The sequence below is a fragment of the Mastigoproctus giganteus genome, chromosome 7 (assembly GCF_048544385.1).
Source record: "Mastigoproctus giganteus isolate SK-2022 chromosome 7, ASM4854438v1, whole genome shotgun sequence".
Classification (NCBI taxonomy): Eukaryota; Metazoa; Arthropoda; class Arachnida; order Uropygi; family Thelyphonidae; genus Mastigoproctus; species Mastigoproctus giganteus.
The window spans coordinates 222933277-222953891 of NC_143581.1; the positions used below are offsets into that span (position 1 = coordinate 222933277).

At 35.9% G+C, this 20615-nt stretch overlaps 1 protein-coding gene across 3 annotated transcripts in view; it reads right to left on the minus strand.

Annotated features, from left to right (window-relative positions):
• The window catches only part of LOC150083720 (netrin receptor UNC5C-like), a 324657-nt gene that overhangs the window by 50445 nt on the left and 253597 nt on the right, over positions 1-20615 (minus strand). For all 3 annotated transcript variants that reach the window (XM_090378164.1, XM_090378162.1, XM_090378163.1), the window contains exons 7-8: positions 14735-14881; positions 5056-5334 (exon numbers count right to left, since the gene is read on the minus strand). In XM_090378164.1, the coding sequence (XP_090234290.1) occupies positions 5056-5334; positions 14735-14881 (426 nt within the window). The remainder of the gene's footprint in view (positions 1-5055; positions 5335-14734; positions 14882-20615) is intronic.

A 20615-nucleotide genomic window follows, 5' to 3' on the forward strand; every position in this document is an offset into this window, starting at 1 on the left:
CCGAAAGGAACTTAACATGTTCCTTTCGGGGTTTGAATATATATATATATATATATATAAAATAAAGAGGCATACCAAGAAGTATTTCCAAAACACTGCAGAACTTAAAACAAAATGGGATGTTATTTTATATTATAAGAAGGGGATAAGAAATGGAAGCAGTTAACGTCAGGCTTTCGAATAACCTCGGAGTTTTGAAGAAATAAGACGTGGTAGGGGGTATGAAAAACAAAACATTTACTGACATAATTATCTGAGTAAACCTTTTATCTTTCTAAATTTTTCGATTATAATCGAAAGCACACAGCCAAGTTCAGAACCCATCCTATATTTTTTATTTAATCAAAAACCGTTGGCATATGAAAATCTAAGTGCATTTTACTAGTTTGCTAATAGCAGGGGGGGAAACAATTTTCTTTACTGAAGTTTTTTTTATTATTACCAAAAATTACCGTAACTAACAAAGATGTAGTCTTTGTTCTACTTTCTAACTTATTTTAATATTTAAAAGATTTCAGAGTATTAATAATTTATTTAAAGAGCATAAAAAATGTAATTTAATTTTAAATATGTACGTATTAAAACCTTGCATCATAATATGTAGTACCAGAAATATCAAACATTATTAAGCTCAAGTTCGTGAAGCAAAAACATCAAGATTAAAATATAAATAAGTAACAAACATAAAATTATACTTTATGAGAGAAAGCGCAGTATTGCCCTCATTTTGTTTTTCTTTTACCTCTGCAAATCCCAACTTCCAGGGGAATTCATTTTCTCGTGCTGCTGGCATTGGCGTTTCAACAACTGATACCCCTTGAAAAAGCCAACCGGTAGAATATTCGTACACCGCAGAGAAAAGTTAAATTGTGTGCAGGCTTATTTTTCTAATAATTCTCCTTTAAATATGTATGAGCTGACTTACATGGTGTTGGACTAGTTGTCGACAGAAATATCGAAACATTTTTATTATAATTTCTTAGCGACATTCGGGAAAACGTACCGAAGAAACCACTTAAGTTCAAAATAAAAACGAAAGAGGTCGTTGATATACGAGTGCTTCAAAATGTAGCATTTTTAATTTCAAGTTTCGTATTTTCACTTGAGATAATATCAAAATACTGAAGGAGCACGAGAAATAAAAATATATTGGCGTATTGTAACTAATGCGAATGTAAATCACGACAGAATATACTTAAAACAAAAAATCGTATAATATAACATAAATTACACTCATAAAATTTAAATGTTAATCTCATAATTCCATACAAGAAGACTAATTAAATGCGGCTTATAGTTTATGCTTCAAATTTTATTTTAGAATGCTAGTGTATTTATTACTTGTTTCGCTATAATTTTAAAAATTAAAAACTATTCGGATTTATTAAAAATTCTTTCTACACTTTCAATTGTGCCAGATGTTCTGGTAAACAATAAATATTAATGAAATACTAGCAATAGGAGGGAGAAAAAACAAATTCAAGTCATGGCTGACTAGTAACTAAAATGGGACAGACAAACCAGAAAAGAAAAGAAAAAAATCGCAATACGAGAGAAGCATACAAGTACGAAGACAGCAGGATTTCTTGAATTACGTTTTGTACAAATAGGGCTTGCGGCAAATAAGTCTCACAGAGCCAAAGAAAACGACCGCGAGACGGAAGCAACTCAATTGTCGATTGGAACGACATCTAAACAATAAAAAAGAAAATGGAACATATTTCATGGGTTGAATTTGTGATCGTTGACAAAAACTGCTGATTGCTTTTTAAAGGTCATATGAACCTATTAGAAATTTCAAACTGGTGTTATTTTAACGAAGTAAACAGTTTGTTAGAGAGGGTGAGAAATAGAAAACTAATGGATACATTTAAAACCTCAAAACTTACAAATCCACTTATCATCACGACACCGAAATTTTTGGAATAGCAACCGTATCATATAAGAATTTCCTTTTCAAGAATAAAGAGTTCCCGCAAGAAATATAAAAACCACAAGATAATTTTTTAATTCAACGAACCCCAAAGACAGTTCGGCATTGAGCTAATGTTAAGCAATTTAAATCGAATGTCATTCATTATACTTTACTTCCAGAATAATGATTGTGCAATTTATAGTCACGCGAATTTCGATATGAAATGCAAATATGGATATCGACACCGAATCAAGAATGGCAGCAAAGAGAACTCAACGTTAGGTTGGTGTATCGAGTTAGAGGAGTTTAGCAATTTCTTCTTAGGAATATCCTAAAGACCAGGTTAGTCTGAGTTTACGAATTAATACTACTGCATTAAAAGGAAAGGCATTTAACCTCATGGAAGACATGAGGTTAAATGCCTTTCCTTTTATGCCATGGAAGCATTTAATTTCATGGAAGACGCATTTCTTTGACATTTTTCTTGCTGTAAATACTTAACGCTTACCCTTATATTGAAAGACCTCTTCGATAAGTTTGAAGATATTGTGGAAATATTACTAAATAAGAATGTTTAATAAACAAGAACCACTTTCACTTTACATGATACACATTTAATTAGTTTATTGGTATGCGAGGATAAATCAATGCTATTACATCCATGCAGTCCCAATAAGTAATATTTCAGGTAGTAAATTGTGTTTATTAAACATTCTTACTTAAACCTCTTCGAATTTTAACATATTTTCGGTGAAGGTACGTCGTCTGCTATTTCAGCTATTGCAAACAGTAGCAGACGACTACTGACGAAGTATACGAATGAGTTATTTAAACCTTCTAATTTATTGACGAAATAACGTATGGCAAGAGTAGCAGACGGTGTGCAAGAAACACCAGTCAGATTTGAGCATTTAGGTAGCACCACCTACCGGCGAACATATTTGTTAAGCCGATCGTGTTAGGAGGAAAACATCGCCAAAATTTTTCATAATAAGTTTTATACTGTATACAGTTTAATTTTAAATTTGATTGAAATTAAGTCAAATTTAACTTTTAATCAAATTCAAATTTGATTAAAAATTAAGCCAATTTTGCATGTAACTTAAATCAAAACCTGCGAAAAAGTAAATTAAAATACTGCTTAATTTGAAAAATTAATTTCAGAATTGGTTACACACGAAAAATTTTAAAGTAAATTTATATACAAGTCGATTAAATGAATATCGAAACAGTTAAATATTAAATAAAAATTATCGTTTGTAAATATAAACTGAATTTCCATTATTATCCCTTCGTTTTTGTAAAAAATGTAATAATTGCGAATTTTTTGATTTTGTTATTTCCAGGGTATTCACAAAGTAATATGACCAACTGAAAATCTCGTTTTTCTATTTTTATTATTATTAATTATAGCATGCCGAATCTGGTCTAAGGATTCAACTATTGATGCTTATTATTTTAGATCTTTCTAACGTACACATCGAGGGTCAACCACATTCTATTTCACAAATACAGTTTTCGGATAATCGATTTTTGATGAATTTTATCTACATAAAAAAGGGAAGTAGGAAAAAAAATATATGAAAGTAAATTACATAATTCGCATTTATTATTTACAATTATGTACTTTACATGCTTATACAGATTTAATTTTTTTTCTGGTTGAAAGATGTCACTCGTTTGTCCACTGCAAAATTCTACAGTATATTTTTTAAAGCACTTTTGGTTTGCTTGGATTCAATTCTTTTTATGATTCGGCTCATCTAGTTGCCAGCTAAAGGGCGTTAAAAACTTCACTAGGGGCCCCGCCGGTACGGAGCAGGAAGGTAACCAGCAAGGTGCACATTCTGCACTTTGCTGGGCTAAGAGGCTGTTGAAGCAACACAATTAGGGGTAAAAATTAAAGCGAAGTTTTTTTCAAGTAATTAAAATTTCTGATACCTGGAATTCCAACAGAGATATTCTTTCTCTGTTATCGATATAATGGCCCAGCATTTCCTTTAGGCGACCTAACTGCTGAACTATGAAGTATCAAAAATTTAGGCTTAACGTCTACGTTACTCTTTGTAAAAAAAAAACCTCTTGTTTCGTTTTCTTTGAAGTCTGGTGTACCACAAGGCTCTCCACTAGGTCCGCTCATCTATTTGTTAGGTAAACGACATCAGCTCATTGTTATGTCATCCCTACACGCAAAGTATATTCTCCTGTCCTAATTACATCCAGGAGAGTGAGGAGAGAAGAGCAGCAGGTAAATTTCCCGGCCCTGACCACTGTCCTAAGTTATAAAAAAGAGGCACTACTTCGGAAATGTAGACCCTATTGGGTCTACATTCCCCAAGTTGAATGAAGCATTTTTAACCCAAATTAAATATAATTTTTTCAATTCTTCTGGTAATTGCCAATCTTATACCCGCCATCAGACCATTCATCGAACGTTGTTAGCCAATTTATGGTCCTGCCGAGTGTCTCAGTCCCTACTTACCCTTAATGTAAGGAAATTTAGTTATTAACTGAATAAATTATGTTAATATCATATTATCATATTATCCCCAACTATATTTGATCTTCTAACTATCCTTTTATCAGTATTTTTAAAAGTAATTTAGAGTTTATGTCAAATACAAGTTGGTATTTTTAGGCTAAATGCATCAATTCAATTAACATAATGACGAATGCTGAAGTTAACCTTAATAATAAATACCGATACAGGAAAAAAAATATTTGAAAATAACTGCATAAAACATTACGATCATTTAAATAAATTTAACTAAGGGAAGATTCACAAGGATATTGATTAAACAGAAAGATGAATCTCATAGCATGTCTTAAATTTAAATATTAAACGTTTTCCATTAACTGAGAAAAAAGCCATTGGACTGAATACGGGAGATGTCAAGAAAATCTAATTTTAGATAAATTAGATTTTCTGGACTAATGGTTTGGTCTTTTGCTTTTTCTTTTCAAAAAAAAAAAAACAACAAAAACAAACTTTTATAAAGCAGATGTTATAAATCAAAAACAATTATTCGAGTCTTTCATTCGCATAATTTTCACATCGTACAACAATAACTGTAAGCTTGAGATTGCCCAGATGACAAAATTTTTGCAGCAAAAGGAAATAGCATGAAGCCAATACTTACCAGATGACGCTGTTCCTAAGGACATTGGAGATTCCGATCTTGGAGGTTTGTCAGAGGAGCTAGGTGTGCGTGATCGTTGGGGATCAATTAGGGGAACACGACTTTGTGCTGGACTAGGAGGCAAGTTGTGAGGATATCTAGGAGGCTGAGGAAGAAGAGCAGTTATATGACTTGGTCCTAAACCATTGAGAGCAGATTTTTCTGAACTGAAATCACCATTTATGTGCGGATGGGCGGTCAGCGCATTTTGTGTCAAGTCGGGCTGTACAGGAACCACATCTGCAAAACCACCAAAATTTGTTAGGCGCGTTTTTAATATATTCTAACAAACATAAGATATAAGCCTAAAGATCTCATTTTTCGAGAATTTATACAACAAGATTAATTTGAATTAAAGTTTATATATGTTGAATTCATAAACGTAATTACCACAATAGATAACTGAACAAAACAATTTTTTGGCATGCAGCAAAAAAAAAAAAAAAAAAAAACTTTTATCCACTACGCACTTAAGTTATACAGACAACTGAATCAGCCAGCAGATTTGCATAGTGGATTACTCAGAGAAAAGAAGGCTAATTTTTCAAAAAAAAAAAAATGTCTTTAATAGGCTGTTATTTGGTTTTTAGGAGCATCAGCAACTAAGGCCATATTGCTCCGGGATATGCGGTGGTAATTCCCTGACCTTTCCGCATCCTCCGTATTTGGTGGTCACGGGCTCGAACCCCGGTCTAATCAAGAAGCGTGTGCTACGCACTGCTGCTCCTGCGCACCTGGCTACGGAGGCGCCACCTTTAATAGGCACTAAGCCCTCAAAAGTTTACATGTTATCACTAAGAAGTTGCCTTATTATTGGACTAGAAATGGACACGTCACAAAATAAACAGAATTACACTTCTCAAAAGAGAAGTGTAATTCTGTTTATTTTGTGACGCTACCACTTCACATTCCGATTTTTATGCTTATGGCCATCTCTCGTCAATGAAGAGTCAACTACTCCTCGTGGGTAACAGTTTTAAACAACTGTGTTCAAGTTTAAGCAATGTGGAAAAGGTATGGGTTGGAATCTCACCAAGACGGACTGTACGTAAAAAGGAATTTGTGGGCTTTTCTCACATTGCAGCAGAGTTAGTCGGTGAACTCACTTCTGTGAGTTCTCGTCCCTGAGAACTCACAGAAGTGAGTTCTCAGGGACGAGAACTCACTTCTCCCCACACTCTCCAAGAACTGCTTTTCATCCAATAAAACAGACGAACCCAACTGGCAAAATACAAGTAAACTGACTCCTCAGAGACTTAATTTTTTGGCCTAAAAACATCCCGTGTCTGTGATTCACATCGTTGTGACGATATGAACTGCAAAAAGAGATGTTAAGTGGTTTAAAAATAAGCAGAGACTTTGCTTTTTAATTTCCAATGTTGTATTGAAATGTTACTTTTCATGTTTATGGAATGATACAGTGGCAAATTAGAAGAAATTAATTTGACTGACTTCCTTTCAGATTTGACTGTGTGGTGATGTATAATTAAAAGGCAAGAAATCAATATAAATCCCTAACAGACCTTATATTTTAAATGAATCCACGTTGTCGTGTAACGTTTTAGGAGCATCAGATTAGGCCATATTGCTCCGTGTGTAAGTGTACTGTCTGCAAATTGCCGTGTGTCCTGTGGTCGAGTTTGTTTTCTGTACGAAAAACCAGAGTTTCTTTACGTCATCGACGGGACTCGAACTCGGGTCTTTTCCAGCCAGTGTGGGGGCGGATGGCGATTCCACCAACTGTGCTGCTTCCAGCAAAAAAAGCTAAGGAATTTGTTCCTTTACAATATGACCTGTTTAGTCAAAAAAAAAAAAACCTTGTATTAGGCTTTTTCCATCAATAGTCAGTGGTTTTCAAGTGTTGCACTGATACAGAACCACTCACGGATGAGATCGATAGCCCTCGAAAAGAGTGTAAAGATGGCGGCTGCAATTACAAATAAATTGCATTTTCTTATTTGGTAATCCGTTATATTTACAAATGGACAGACTGCAATTCAATTGCAATAAATCCCCCAATGATATTAACGCTTAAGCCATTTCCTAAATCAAAATGCAAGAATTTTGGACTTCTTTATACTCTGAACTTCAATAATATAATTAATCCAGCTTAAGAATCATACTAAATCGTTATACTTTAGAGTTAATTTAAACATACTATCAACCTTTGTCAATATGATGTAGGAAGTCACTTCTACAGAGTGAATAACAACCAGTACACAAAGCGAATTCAAAATGGTCATCGCATTTTCGTTGTTTATGAAAATTGGCAAAGCACAGTGAGTAGGTTGCGGATGCAATCTAGTGTAGTATACAGCAAATATTCGGAGATAAGAAGCGCCACCTTACCTACTCTACCGGAACACGCATATATATTACTGTTAAAGTGTTGTAGTAATTTTCATTTTCTGCTTTATATATGGAAATCCATGGAGTTGGAGAATTCTTTTTTTTAACACCACCTACATTTTCTTTCTCTCTCTTACCATACTGCTCAATCAAGAGCACATCACATTAAAAAAAAGATAACTGACAACTCCTCCAATCTTGAGGCAGTAAACTAGAAAGAAATTTCCCATAATTCTGCAAGGATGAAAATTTTTTATTCCAGAACCTTCCACCTACTTTTTCTGTCCCTTCTATTCCCACACTCCATCCCAAACCGGCATATTAAAACGAGGGAAAGGAGGGATTGAACTTTAAGAAATCGATAGCCACACCGAGGGACATCAAAAATCTGATATGTGCGGCGTGATGTATATTTTATGTGAGAGATGGGTGACGACTTAGTTCGGATTTGCCGAACTGTTGGTCAGAACCCGAGAAAAAAATTAGCATAGAAGTATGGGGTAAGCACACGATCTTGTTAACTGCATCCTCCAACTTCGGGATAAGCCGTTCATTTGCATTCCGAAAGTTTGCGGAAATAATAGAAAGATCGCATCTATCTCCGGTACAGAGGAACTGGTTATGGAAAAGTAAAACCACATACGAAAGTGACGGATAAAATGGTAAGGATTATTATTTATTATTATTATTTTTTCTTTAGGTGGTTGATTAAAGCAAGAAGTAATTTGAAGCTTACATCAACGTTAAATTTCTTTTAAGTCAAGACAGGTGTATTTACAATTCGCAATAAAAGTGACCTAAAGCCTCAAACCTATAGTTAAAAAGGTTCAATCACTGATACGTTTATAGTGAAGGTAAATAATCTGAGATATCGGATGTTCAGGATTGCTACATCGCTCGCCCATCTGGAAATGCACAGTGCCTCAAAGCAATCTGAAGTGTACTTCTATGCCTAAAGCTAAAATCCAAACGTTAATGAGTCACCGTGAGATTAAAACTGTTATGATATAGCGATTTAAGTAGTCATTCCACACCATAGGGTATAGGACGATTCGCGTTTCGATTAGTAAAGCGATCATTTATTCTTGTTGAAAAGGTCAAGAACGCACACAGAGCCAGCAGGGCGTTGGTATTGGTTATATATACACTTGGATATAATGCTTAAGCTTCATTACGCGAATATTGATGCAGTCAATGTTCCAGTAAAGATGAAAACTTTAATGAAGAAATCTGAAACCACAGATTACACACGCAATAGACCTTAGACGTACGAAAACTGTTGAAGCTTTTATCGGTATAAGGCCCTGGTGGGTAGCACAGTTGGTTGATCGCAGTCTTTCCCAACCAGGTGAAAAAGAAATGAGTTCGATTCCCGTCCATGACGTAGGGAATTTTTATGGACCTTTTTCATAATATGGCTAAGTTGGTCGGTCTCATGCGAGGGTAGCATGGTTTTCCCTCCCGGAAACTCGGGTTTTTTCGAACAAACAGAAAATCGACCACAGAACACACGCAATTTACAGAAAGTATACGCGGAGCAATATATCCTTAGTCACTGATGCTCCTAAAACCGCACTATAACAATATTGGTATAGGAGTAAAAATAACAGACGGTAGAGCTAAATGAAGACAATTAGAATCCATAATATAAATTGATTCTCGTAGTGTTACAATACTCTAATAGAGTACATTTTATGCTGTCAAGCAAATATTATTATTATTGATATTTTTCCAAGGGTAGATCCACGAATTCACTCAACTAAGTCTTCATATTTCCCTATCTCAGCCTTCCTCTTCATCTTCCTATATTCACCATCCTCTCTCAATTGATCTATCGAAGTTTCCTTAACCTCCCATTGGGCCTCTTCCTCTCAACTTTTCCCTCCTTAGACATGCTCGGTGCCTTCACCGCGAATGTCCAATCCACTTTCCTTTCCATCTTCTGATTATTTCAGTCAAACATCTCTTCTCACCAGCTCCTTTTCCATTCCCCTGCATACCACATTTCCAAACTTTCCCATCTTCTAATATCTTCCATTCTCAACGTCCATGTCACTGCGCTCTAAAGTATCACAATTCGTACCATATATCGTATCAATCTTCTCAGACAAAACCACACGATAAAAAGTGAAGCATTAAATGAACAATTTCTGATCTATTTTAACTGATATATAGCACTATTATATATTTGAGAAATGGTTCGTAATTCTAATTAATACTTGTACATTAGAACCTGAGTGGACAGGGCGAAGAAAGATCAGCCTGCCAAAGCAAATGAGCTACTTCTATAAAAATTAGCTTCTCTCTATGCGGTTAGTTTTTCATGGAAAAACTGCCTCGACTTTATTTATCTATGCCTAAGTATATTCTCCTTGTTTGCTGTCCATCGGAATACTTTTTTACGAAGATGTATCGATCAATAACTTTTCGATTATTAATATGCAATTACAAATAAATTAGTGTTATCTCTTTCATTTTGATAAATATGAAATTTTTAAAACAAACTGATGTTAGTTGGTTTTGAACCCACTTAACGAAAAATTACAATCAAGAAAATTGTTACCAAGCTATCCAGTCATATTGAACAGATGCGCACTACTGCTAAACTCAATACTCAGTAAGGGTGGCACATATAATGAACGGAACTTAAAATGAAATAAATTCCACCAATTATTGGTGGCGTTTATTTCATTTTAAGTGTTTTATTTTCATGTTAGAAAACTTTCAGACAAATCTAGCAATACTTCTGCGGAAGGTTAAATAATGAGAAACTTGAACACAGAAATGAAGTGTATCGAGGGCATCCCAAAGATACAAAGTGAATTCCATCATTCTTCCAGGTCAAGATAACAGAAGAGAGGAAAATGCTTTTTTTTTTTTGGGAGCTGAAAGTAATTGGGTCACTTCAATTTATATTCTGAAGAAGTCATTTGGATGCCATTTGTCATTTCATATGTCCGCGAAAAAGATTTTTCAGTGACAACCGCACACTGCTGCTGGCATTTTTCTCCGAAAAATATTAAGGGGATGCGGTAGTGCCCGAAGAGAGATGTTTATCTTAAATGGTATCTTTTAATGCATTACAAGTGTAGAGTATAAAAGCAATTTGCCATTAAGATCATACTGTTAAATCTGCAATATATCTTCTTGGACCTGAAAGAATTCAGGATGAAGAAAGGCAAAGTAATAGATTACAGTACTATAAAAAACGAATGTTTATTTTCTTATAAGAAGTTTCATTAAATCTTGCCAATGCTGTATGTTATATTTATCGAAAAGGAAGTTAGATGAAAGAGGAAACACAAGAGTTCCTGGAGATCTCCAGAGAACTAGGAGAAAACACCGAGTTTCTCTCATATTACGCAATTCTAGTCTCAAGAAAGATACTTTGAAATTCTTTTTCTCTACAACCTTCAATTAAGTGAACACAACTTTTTCCGTAACAAAAAATGGAAAAGTTGGAGATTTATATCCCAGGCTGGAATTTCGTATCTTTTTAAAATTTACTATAATTGAAGGGAAAGCCCATTTTAAATTACATTAAAATTGCTTTACCAGAAGGAAACGGCAGTAAAAGGTTTAATGGAACCAACCATTTTAATTGTAGATATAACAGCATCGATACTGAAGCAGAATACAAGTCAAGGGTATATAAATTGCCAAATATTTCTATGTATTCCACAACCAATACGTTGATATGTTTCTTTGCGATACATCAATCTGTGGGCTCTGGTTCTCCACAAGCCAATATCATATCAGGTTTTCAATGCCATTTTGTACCCCACGTATTGATAACATTCATCCTCGTACTATCTCAATACGAAATTTTCAAGAGTGGTGAACATGCGAAAATTTATTACATCCGCTCTGGCTTACCAGTCGGGAAGCTATAATCGTGCACAATGTGCATCACCCTATTCCACTGGCTACGAAGTCCCCAGGATCTGCATGGGGTTCACTTTTCTTTTTTATATTAATTTATGTAAAGCTATTCGCCGATGGCCTAAATTTCATGGGATTATTGCTCCCCTCGCTAGATGACAAAGACTGATAGTTGATAGTTTGATAGTTATCAAAGGTTAACCCTGTTTGCTTCCATTCTTTATATTACTGCCCATTGAAGTGTCTGCTTTATGTTTTCTGTTCATTATATTTAGCGTTAGTAACGCACTTATACTTCTATTATGGCTAACGTATTTTTCGGTCAGCGGAGGAAGGTAAAGGTTCGATGTACAAGAGTTGACGAAACAAAATTTAAGTGTTCCAGCATTGGCTGAGAAGTTAGAACAATGTGAAAAATCCGATGACTGACTACAGGATGGGAGCTTAATTAAGAAGACTCCCAAACCTGAACGAAAACTAAGTTCTTTAAACCATCAGTGGAATGTGACCAAAGATGAGTAACATAAGCTAAGAACATCCCCCCCGTGAATCAACACTGATGGAATCCATATTGACGATCATTAATCAGACGGTAGATTTCGTGATTCTCCAAGCTGAAAATAAATAAACCATTACTTATGCCAAAAGAGAGTAAAAAATCCTTTCCAAGTTGTTACTAAAACAGAGTGGGCAGACTTAAGTTCACCTACTCCGGGAGAATACAAGAACAACCTCGCTGTCGATAAGCATGTTATTTAGAACGTGAACGGTACAGCTAATGGGAGAGAGCTTAGCGAAAAAAGAGCTGATTCAACATGTCACCAGCAACAGGCGATAAATCGTTTCTACATCAGAAATCTTGGGTCACTGCATTTCCTCATTAAAAACAAAAAAGAAAAAAAAAAAAAAAAAAATCAGGCCGCTTTCAAAACAAGCGTAGGATTTATTAAAATGCCCACTGACTTTGTATAGCGAGAAAGGGCAATCCATGAGCCACATTGGTTCGCCGATAGACTCGCAATTCTCTAGCGCGACATAAGCTAAGCATTAACCAATGCAGCATTATAAAAATGATGAAAAACTTCGAATCAAGAAGTGCCATGTCCTTGGCGAATGGGGGTGGGAAGTAAGAAAATGAATGAAATCGTTGAGATCCGGGATGTCGAGTAGGTATTTAGTAATAAAGACGGTCATGCAACAACTGCCATATGTTCTATGACACCTTAAGATATTATTATACAATTCATGCAGAGTTCACGACCTGTACTGATAAATATTCTATAACAGCAATTTTTGTTTAATTGAAACTTGACGATAACTGGTGGTGATGATGTCATGGTCTGTTGGGTTGCACTTTCAATGGTACGACAAAAACAAACATTTTCGTATTAGGGGTTCCTTCGGTCAAAGCGAGGGAACCCCTAATATGAAGGACCCGCTAATATGCGGGGGTCATACCCCCGCAGCCTATGTCTGTAAATCGCGTAAAATGGACGAAAATCCTCACTTCAGGGAGGAAAAAGCAGTAATATCGCTTCCATAGACCAATTAACTGAGCCACTAGTGTCCTTCAAGTCATTGACGGGATTCGAATCCCGATTTTTCCACATGGTGCAGAAGGGAAGTGGTTTTAACCACCGTGCTATCTAGGAGGGTAAATGGTTCGGTCATGTGTATGTATTCTTCATTTACCAAAACTTCAAAATAATTCTAATCTCATTTAATCATATAAACGAACATTCAATTAAAACATGTCTCCAATTTTCCTCCAACCCACAAACAACAATTATTTTCTTTTAACCCCAGTTGAAACAACTTTGATTTTATAAAATGGTACGGTCAGTACCGCTAACGCAATAGACAAGAATAAGATCCATATTAGATTCAGGAGGCACTTCTCCACTTTCATTTTGAAACCGTACTTCTCTATAATTAAAAGTGGGGGGGGGGGGGAGAGAGAGAGAGAGAGAGAGAGAGAGAGAGAGAGGTACGGTTTCAAAACGGAAGCGGGGATGAAAACAGAAAAATGTTTTTTTTTTTCCTTTTTTTTTGTGGGGGAGGACTAAAAGACAAAAGTAATTTATTTTTGGTTTAATCTTTAATCTTTTTTGGGGAGTGCTGTTTAAACAATTTGCAAGCAGTTTTGCTCAGAACCTAAATATCTAAAAAAATTTTAAACAACAGCAACCCTGACCGATCGCAAGAATTAGGCCAGTTTTGGTTACTTCCCAATACTGTACTCTAAAAAAGATAATATGAGACTTGACAAACTGGAAGATGACTTGTCGAATGAAGGGCTAGATATAAAGACCCAATGGAGCTTGACGCCGTGGAGGCAGAAATCGGCTTCAAAAACATTGTACTGAAATCCGCGTATCTTTCTTTTTAATATCCTAAGATTTCTTTACAAGGTAATAACGACATAATAGGACATAACGACATTATACAGACATAATATACGATAAACCACAGGAGCCAGTTCACTATGATGAAATTTTAAATTTCTTATCTAACGTTATTACGTTAGATAAGAAATTTAAAATTTTTGCGATTATATATTCAAATAGGTCTTGCTGCTTGAGCCTCACGAGCAAAGGGACTCACCGGGAAATTTCTTACCTAGTGACCTTGTGTTCCAATCCGCCCCAGTTTGAAAACCACGATGATAACAGTTTGCAACAATCTCGCCATTTTTTTCCTTTTTTTTTATTCAAGATGGAGGGTCACCCCAATCTGTAGAACTTTTCAGTACAATAATTGACTCACGCTAATAATAATATTATTATGAACATCGTTCATATTATTATCACTACATTCTGAATACCATATAGACTGTGCCCGTATTAATCTATGAAGTATACAGTATTCGTCAATTGTATTTATATTTAAGTCGTGTGCATCCTACAATTTGCAGAGCTTTCACAATTCCTTGGTATGTGGGTAGGCGGTCTAAACCACTCTTCAAAAGTTAAAATCCTTCAGCCTAAGTGAAGTGAATCTAAGTTATGGAAACGGTTGCCTAGTAACGCAAACACGACTTGCGATCTAGCATACATCGATATGACGCAAACATATATATGACCACCAAAAATAAAGGTGACGTGTGTTTCGGAGATTTTTGTATACTCAATTTACAACTTTTGAAATCAATAATCAAGAAGCAACTGTTTAATGGAGTGATTAGCAACTTGTATAACATCTGACAAGCTGAAAACGAAGCTGGCGCGAATCTCCACAGCAAGTTGTATCTTTAGACAACGGCTAAATTATCGCCACTTTGAAAGGAAATCGGACCCAATCGCAGCATGTACACGAGTTTATTCCATTGTAATTCCTAAACGAATTTTGTTAATTAACGTGCAGTGTGCCATATTAACATCAGTTAAATAAAACTAAAAAGGTAACTTACCTGAGGTAGGAACGCTGTAGATGGATGCATCTCGTCCTTTCATTCTACGTACAACCCACACCACAACAACTAATACAACTAAAAAGACAGCTACAGCCACAAATAAGCCGACGTACAAGGAAATATCGGTGCCTCCTGCAGGTGTCGCTGTAAAACAGACGTCAATTAGAATGGCAGTACCAGAAAATTGGATAATTACTTAAATATTACTATATTTCTTTAATTTAAAGAAGATACTAAATTCAAAACGTAAAAATCGATTAGTTTGTCAGTAAATCTCTTCACCCTACTTTCGCTGCCAACACTCTACGGATTATATAAATCCAAATGCTGTACTTGAATTTATATCATGACCTTAAACCCATGTCTGATGCTACTCTCGTCATATATGTGGCGACAGTGAAGATGGCCAAGCACTGTCTTCGTCGATCAATAGTAGTTGTTAGTCCGGTCACATCAGTAAAAAGCTTTCCAACCCGGATCAAAATGTTGAGAGCGAGCGGACATTATCTGAGGAAAGAGTATTCCAGTATTTTAAATTAACTGATTATCTGTCCAACTCAGCAAGTCGTAAGAGAACGAAGATGAAACTGCCCCTAGGTATAATAAAAAACCCGCTAGCAGCAATGAATTATTTCATCAAGTAAAAAATAAAATAAAATAAATACATATCACCAGGTTTCCACTTTATTCGGCTAAAAACAAGCAGCTACGGGTAGAGATCACAAGAACAGCGACACACACTGGACATTTGAAGAACAGAAAAATGTCTCTTAGGCTAATGAATACCAGTTGCAGTTGTTCTATACTGACGACAGAATCCAGATATGGAGAGGGCAGCATGAATCAATGGACACATCATAGCAGCTGTCAATGCGGCAGACTGGTAGTTTGGAGAGTGTTTTCGTGGGCACGTCAGGTCCCCCCGAAACCAGCATATCAGGGTCAATGACACAACCCACTTAAACAGTGTTACAGGCTAGATACATCCCTCTTCACGCTCACAGTTCATCCATTGAGTAACGGTTACATTACCATTGGCAGGATAATGAGCCATGTCACCAGGCAGTTCCTATGAGAATGGTTCCAGAAGCATGATGATAACTTTATCATACTTCACTGAGCTGCTTAGCCACCAGATCTTAACATACTGCGCTGAAAAGGTGGTTGGTTGTTTTGGGTTTTAACGCAACGAAAGTCATAATGCACCAAATATGAAAGAGGTGGACGGGCTGTTCGCGACAAAGTCCACCACAGTCCAATTTGAAATAACTGCAGATATGATCGGGTCTGCATGAGAAGCATTACTGTAGGGCGCTTGGGGCACCCCAGAGTCTATACCCAACGACTTCAGACTGTTCTGCGGGGGAAAAATGAGGAGGTACCAACGCTATCAGGGCGGTGCACCTTTTAAACTGGCCACTCAGTGTATACTTTCTGATTTATTTATTTATTATTACACTCTTTTAATGTTTTACGTATATTTCTCATATTTAACATTACAATTACTAAGAATATTGTTATTGTCATATAATAATAGTGTAGGATCTTCGTATTTACTTATTACGTGTATAAAAAGTTTAACTGCGAATATAAATTGGTAAAATGAAAGATTTAAATCCTATTTTGCAAAATGCATAATTAGTGGTACAGAACTGTTCTTGTGACCTCCGAAACCCTTGTAGCCTGCCACCTTCAGCATTTTTTACTTTTGCCCTTAAACAAAAAAAAAACTGTACACCCTTGGTTCAAGTCTAGGACCGACTGTGATCCCAAAATTACGTGGGCGACTACCAGTACGCACATTAAAAAAAAAAAAAAAAAAAGACATACCATTGTAAATATGATTTTAGTACACTGGCTGCTAAAACACAGCCACAATGAAAATTATTATTATTATTATTAGCCTTAAGGTGCAAGGAAGCCTGAGGCTTAGGCTACACCAGCAAAAAAAAAAAAAAAAAAAAAAAATCCCGTGTTACCCTGAGAGAAGGGAATCATTAAACTTTTTAGCCACATTGGGGACCATACCACACTATTAAAAATATTTTTTATCTGACATCAGTCCACCTAAAATTCAACTCGAGTGATCTCAAAAATAAGAATATAAATCAAAGGAAGAATTTAATTACTGTACTTTATTTTGTCCTCTGTAGTACCTACGTAGGTAATGTAGATATTTGTAATATGAATTTATCATTATTCAAATTTCCTTATTTTTTATAACTTAAAAATCAACTACGATTTTCTTTTATTCATACTTCGTAAAATATAACCTGAAGAAAGATTATCAAAATTTCTCTGCATGTAGTCAAAAGTTTTTCCTATAAATTTTAACATTTATTTTTGCCAAGCAATATCGTCAAGGGGAAATATAATTAAGCGTCTTGTCCGATCTATTTACGGTTGCAATAATTTTTGAATTTTGCAGACCTGGCGGCTTCGAGCCATATTTCAAATAAATTACGATAAATAGCCTGCGCGAAAGATCTCTCCCATTTTTAATTTATTTTCGTCTCTGAAATTACTCTGTAAATCCGTGTCTAACGCAGTGAAACTTTCGCCAAGTTAGTTTACAAGTAAAGTTAGAAGCTCTAATTAAATAAATGTTTCGTTGGTGGAAGCGAAAAGTGACAAAGTAATATTCCATTAGACGCAGTAACGAAAACTGACAGCCACCTTTCTTTGCAAAACTTGTTACAGATGCCCCATCAAAATAATAAAAGTAGTTGTGTTTCACAATGCATTCTACAATTTAGAAAGAATATTCTAGAATCCACATACAGTACCAGCAAATGTCCATTTTAAAAGTTAACTATTCTCGTAAGGGCATATATAAATACTATAATATATTGTAAAGTATCCAGAGGTACAAAAGATAAACTAACTGGTAAAGACATAGTTGCTTACATCACATTGATAACTCGCATAATCGTAAATTTCCACACAACCAAGTAGTGAAAAATAATGCAAAAATGCTGCCATTTTTACATTTGCAATTCGCGTTCTCCCGATAAATATGAAATATGACATGCGCCACCTTGCGGTATAGGCAGAACGATTTGTCTTTTTATTCGCCCTTGTGAAAATTCCAGCTAAATAATTTAAATCTAGAAATTCGAGTACTGTGGGAACTAGAAGGGTTCAAAACTGCTTTTTTATGGCTGTGTCCTGACATGTCTTGAATGTGTAAGTTGATCTAATAGATCAGTATCTTTATTATTTTTTTTTTTATTCCTTTCTTCAAGGAAATAAGAGAACCTTAGGATATGTATAAACACTACTGACAAGAATAACCGATCACCATAAAATTTTTAGCCACTTACTTTCTCATATAGGGAGTGTTTTATGTATATTTTAAAATAGAAAAAAATCTTCACTTTAAGGGGTTTTTTTATGGGTGATTTAGTTGTAGATATCCGAATCTGCTTTTGGCAAGCAAAATAATGGAAAAAAAGACGATATTTCAAAATACACGCACTGTGTTTAAATATTTAAGTAGAGTCATTTTATACGAAACAAACGGTCATTGAATCATTGGGAAAAAATTGTTATTAATAAATTATTAATTAATGAATAGTAATATATTAGGCATACATTGATTGGAAAGCAGAACCGAATTTACGCTTTCCGAAAATAAAAAATTTGTCTCAGTCCTAACTTCTCTATACAGTTTTGTTGCAGTAATAAAAACAATAATAATAACTGACAATAGCTAGGAAAGAAGGAGCCTGATAGACTTCATCGAGCAACGGAAGGCAGCGATAGCTAACCTGAAAGATTACTTCCAGAAAAACACAACAGCGCTCTACCAGGCCATAAGGAAGATAACGCGCGGCATACTCCACGAAGCTAGAAAGATGGACAAAAGTTCTCCATGGTAGACACTACAGTGTCCTGTAGTGTCTTCATGATCGCCAACCGAGACCAGTAGTTCTATAGTTCCTGGTAATCAACACCAGGAACTATAGAAAATACATCGCAAAGGAGCCCGGAATGTCAGATGACACCATCTGGCCTCAGAAACGATCCAATACATCACTGCAGGTGATGTATTGGATCGTTTCCGATACCAGTTAATCAAAGAAAGTGTACCGTATTTCAAGTACGAATACTAGAGGCCCCAGGCCACAAGTTGTACTGGGGGCGGGGCCATAATAACAGACAAGAAAATCACGCACATCAGACCGGACATAACCGTTGTCTACAAGAGGAAAAAGGCTACCTATCTTATTGACATAGCGGTGCCGAACACTGACAACCTCGAGAAAACCAACGAGGAAAAGATCAGAAAGTACACGGACTTAAGACAGAAAAATCAAAGAGATGTGGCATATGTAGCAAGTAACGGCCATCTCGATCATCCTGTCATCCACCAGTATGCTGCCAAAAACCCTACATAAGAGCCTAGCAGCAATAAGTCTTCCAGAGAATACATACAAGGAATTCAAGTCGCAATCCTGAACACCTGTAGGATAGTGAGAGAGTTCCTCGATGAACAGTAGCATCACACATAACCACCCTATGCACTTGGTACCACTACCCGTCACGGGAATGGAACTCCACCAGGAAGAAATAATACTGTATAATAATAAAACAGGTTACCTTTTTAAATGAAGTGTATGTAAGTGGTTGCTTTCGACTAGAGTATATTCTACTGTTCTCATATCATTAAAAAATAAAAACCCTCAAAATTAGGATTTCGTTAATTTCCAAATTTTTCCAGAAGTCCCATTTGCAGGATTCGGTTTACAGGTGTTTCTATTGCTCGCAAAGTTAATCCCCCCCCCTATTGGAGACTGATGCTTATGGGGTGTATGCGCTCTTCTCATCACAAGAACATCCAGAACGTTGCTTCGTTAATTCAGGTAAATCTATGACAGAAGCTCCTATTCAGGACATTATTGTACAGGTAGGGCATAGGTTTGCTACTGGTCTTTGCATTGGTCTTGTATTTTAGAGGCACTTCGTCACGAGTTGCCTCGGCACTGCACTATTAAATAAAACGCTGATATGGGTAGAGGCATTTTAATTTATCTAAATCTGTATGCCATTTTCCATACCATAGTTTTAATTTAGAAATAAAAAAATTCAAAATTTCAAAAATATGGGCTTCTGACAGAGTATAAAAAAACAGCAAACAGTCTTTCAGACTTGGGGGGGGGGGAGAGCGCGCGCATTTATTGGTCCATCAAGAAAGTCCTGTGGTTAGCACGATCGCATTCATGTGTTAAATATGTTATACGTGCTATAAATCATGCCTCCATTGTTTGGACATTTATTAGATCCCTCTTCTATTAGACATTTGTTTGGGGGGGGGGGTCTAAAATATTAGATCCTGAAATCACTTAATCTCAGTGTATTCATGACGTTTCTCTGGAAGAGATGATTCCTTGGAATCGGTTTCATGATAGTTCTGTACATTGTTCACCATTTAATAGACTGAAGAAGTGTTGTAGTAGTGGCATGTGATGCAAGAAAGCAAGTATATGAGCTTATGCAGCATCAGCCAAAAAAGAAAAAAAAAAAAAAACACACACCATTCCCTCCAAATGCCTGTCCAGTTCCTCCTTAAATTTATTTAACCTATCAACTTCCACAACGACAGATGGAAGTTTGTTCCAGCAATTAACCACCCGCTGGTTAAAGGCAAATTTCCGCACATCTATTCTACATCTGTCTTTTCTTAATTTGAATTTATGCCCCCTTAGGTTCGTAATCTGAACAAGTGGAAGGATCCCATCAGATTTCAGCGTGCTCAACCCATTCAAGGCCTTATACACCTCAATCAGATCACCGCGCAGGTGCCTAGTCTCCAGCCACTGCAATTTGCAGAACTTAAGCCTCTCTTGGTAAGAGGATCCCTTCATACCCCCTCACC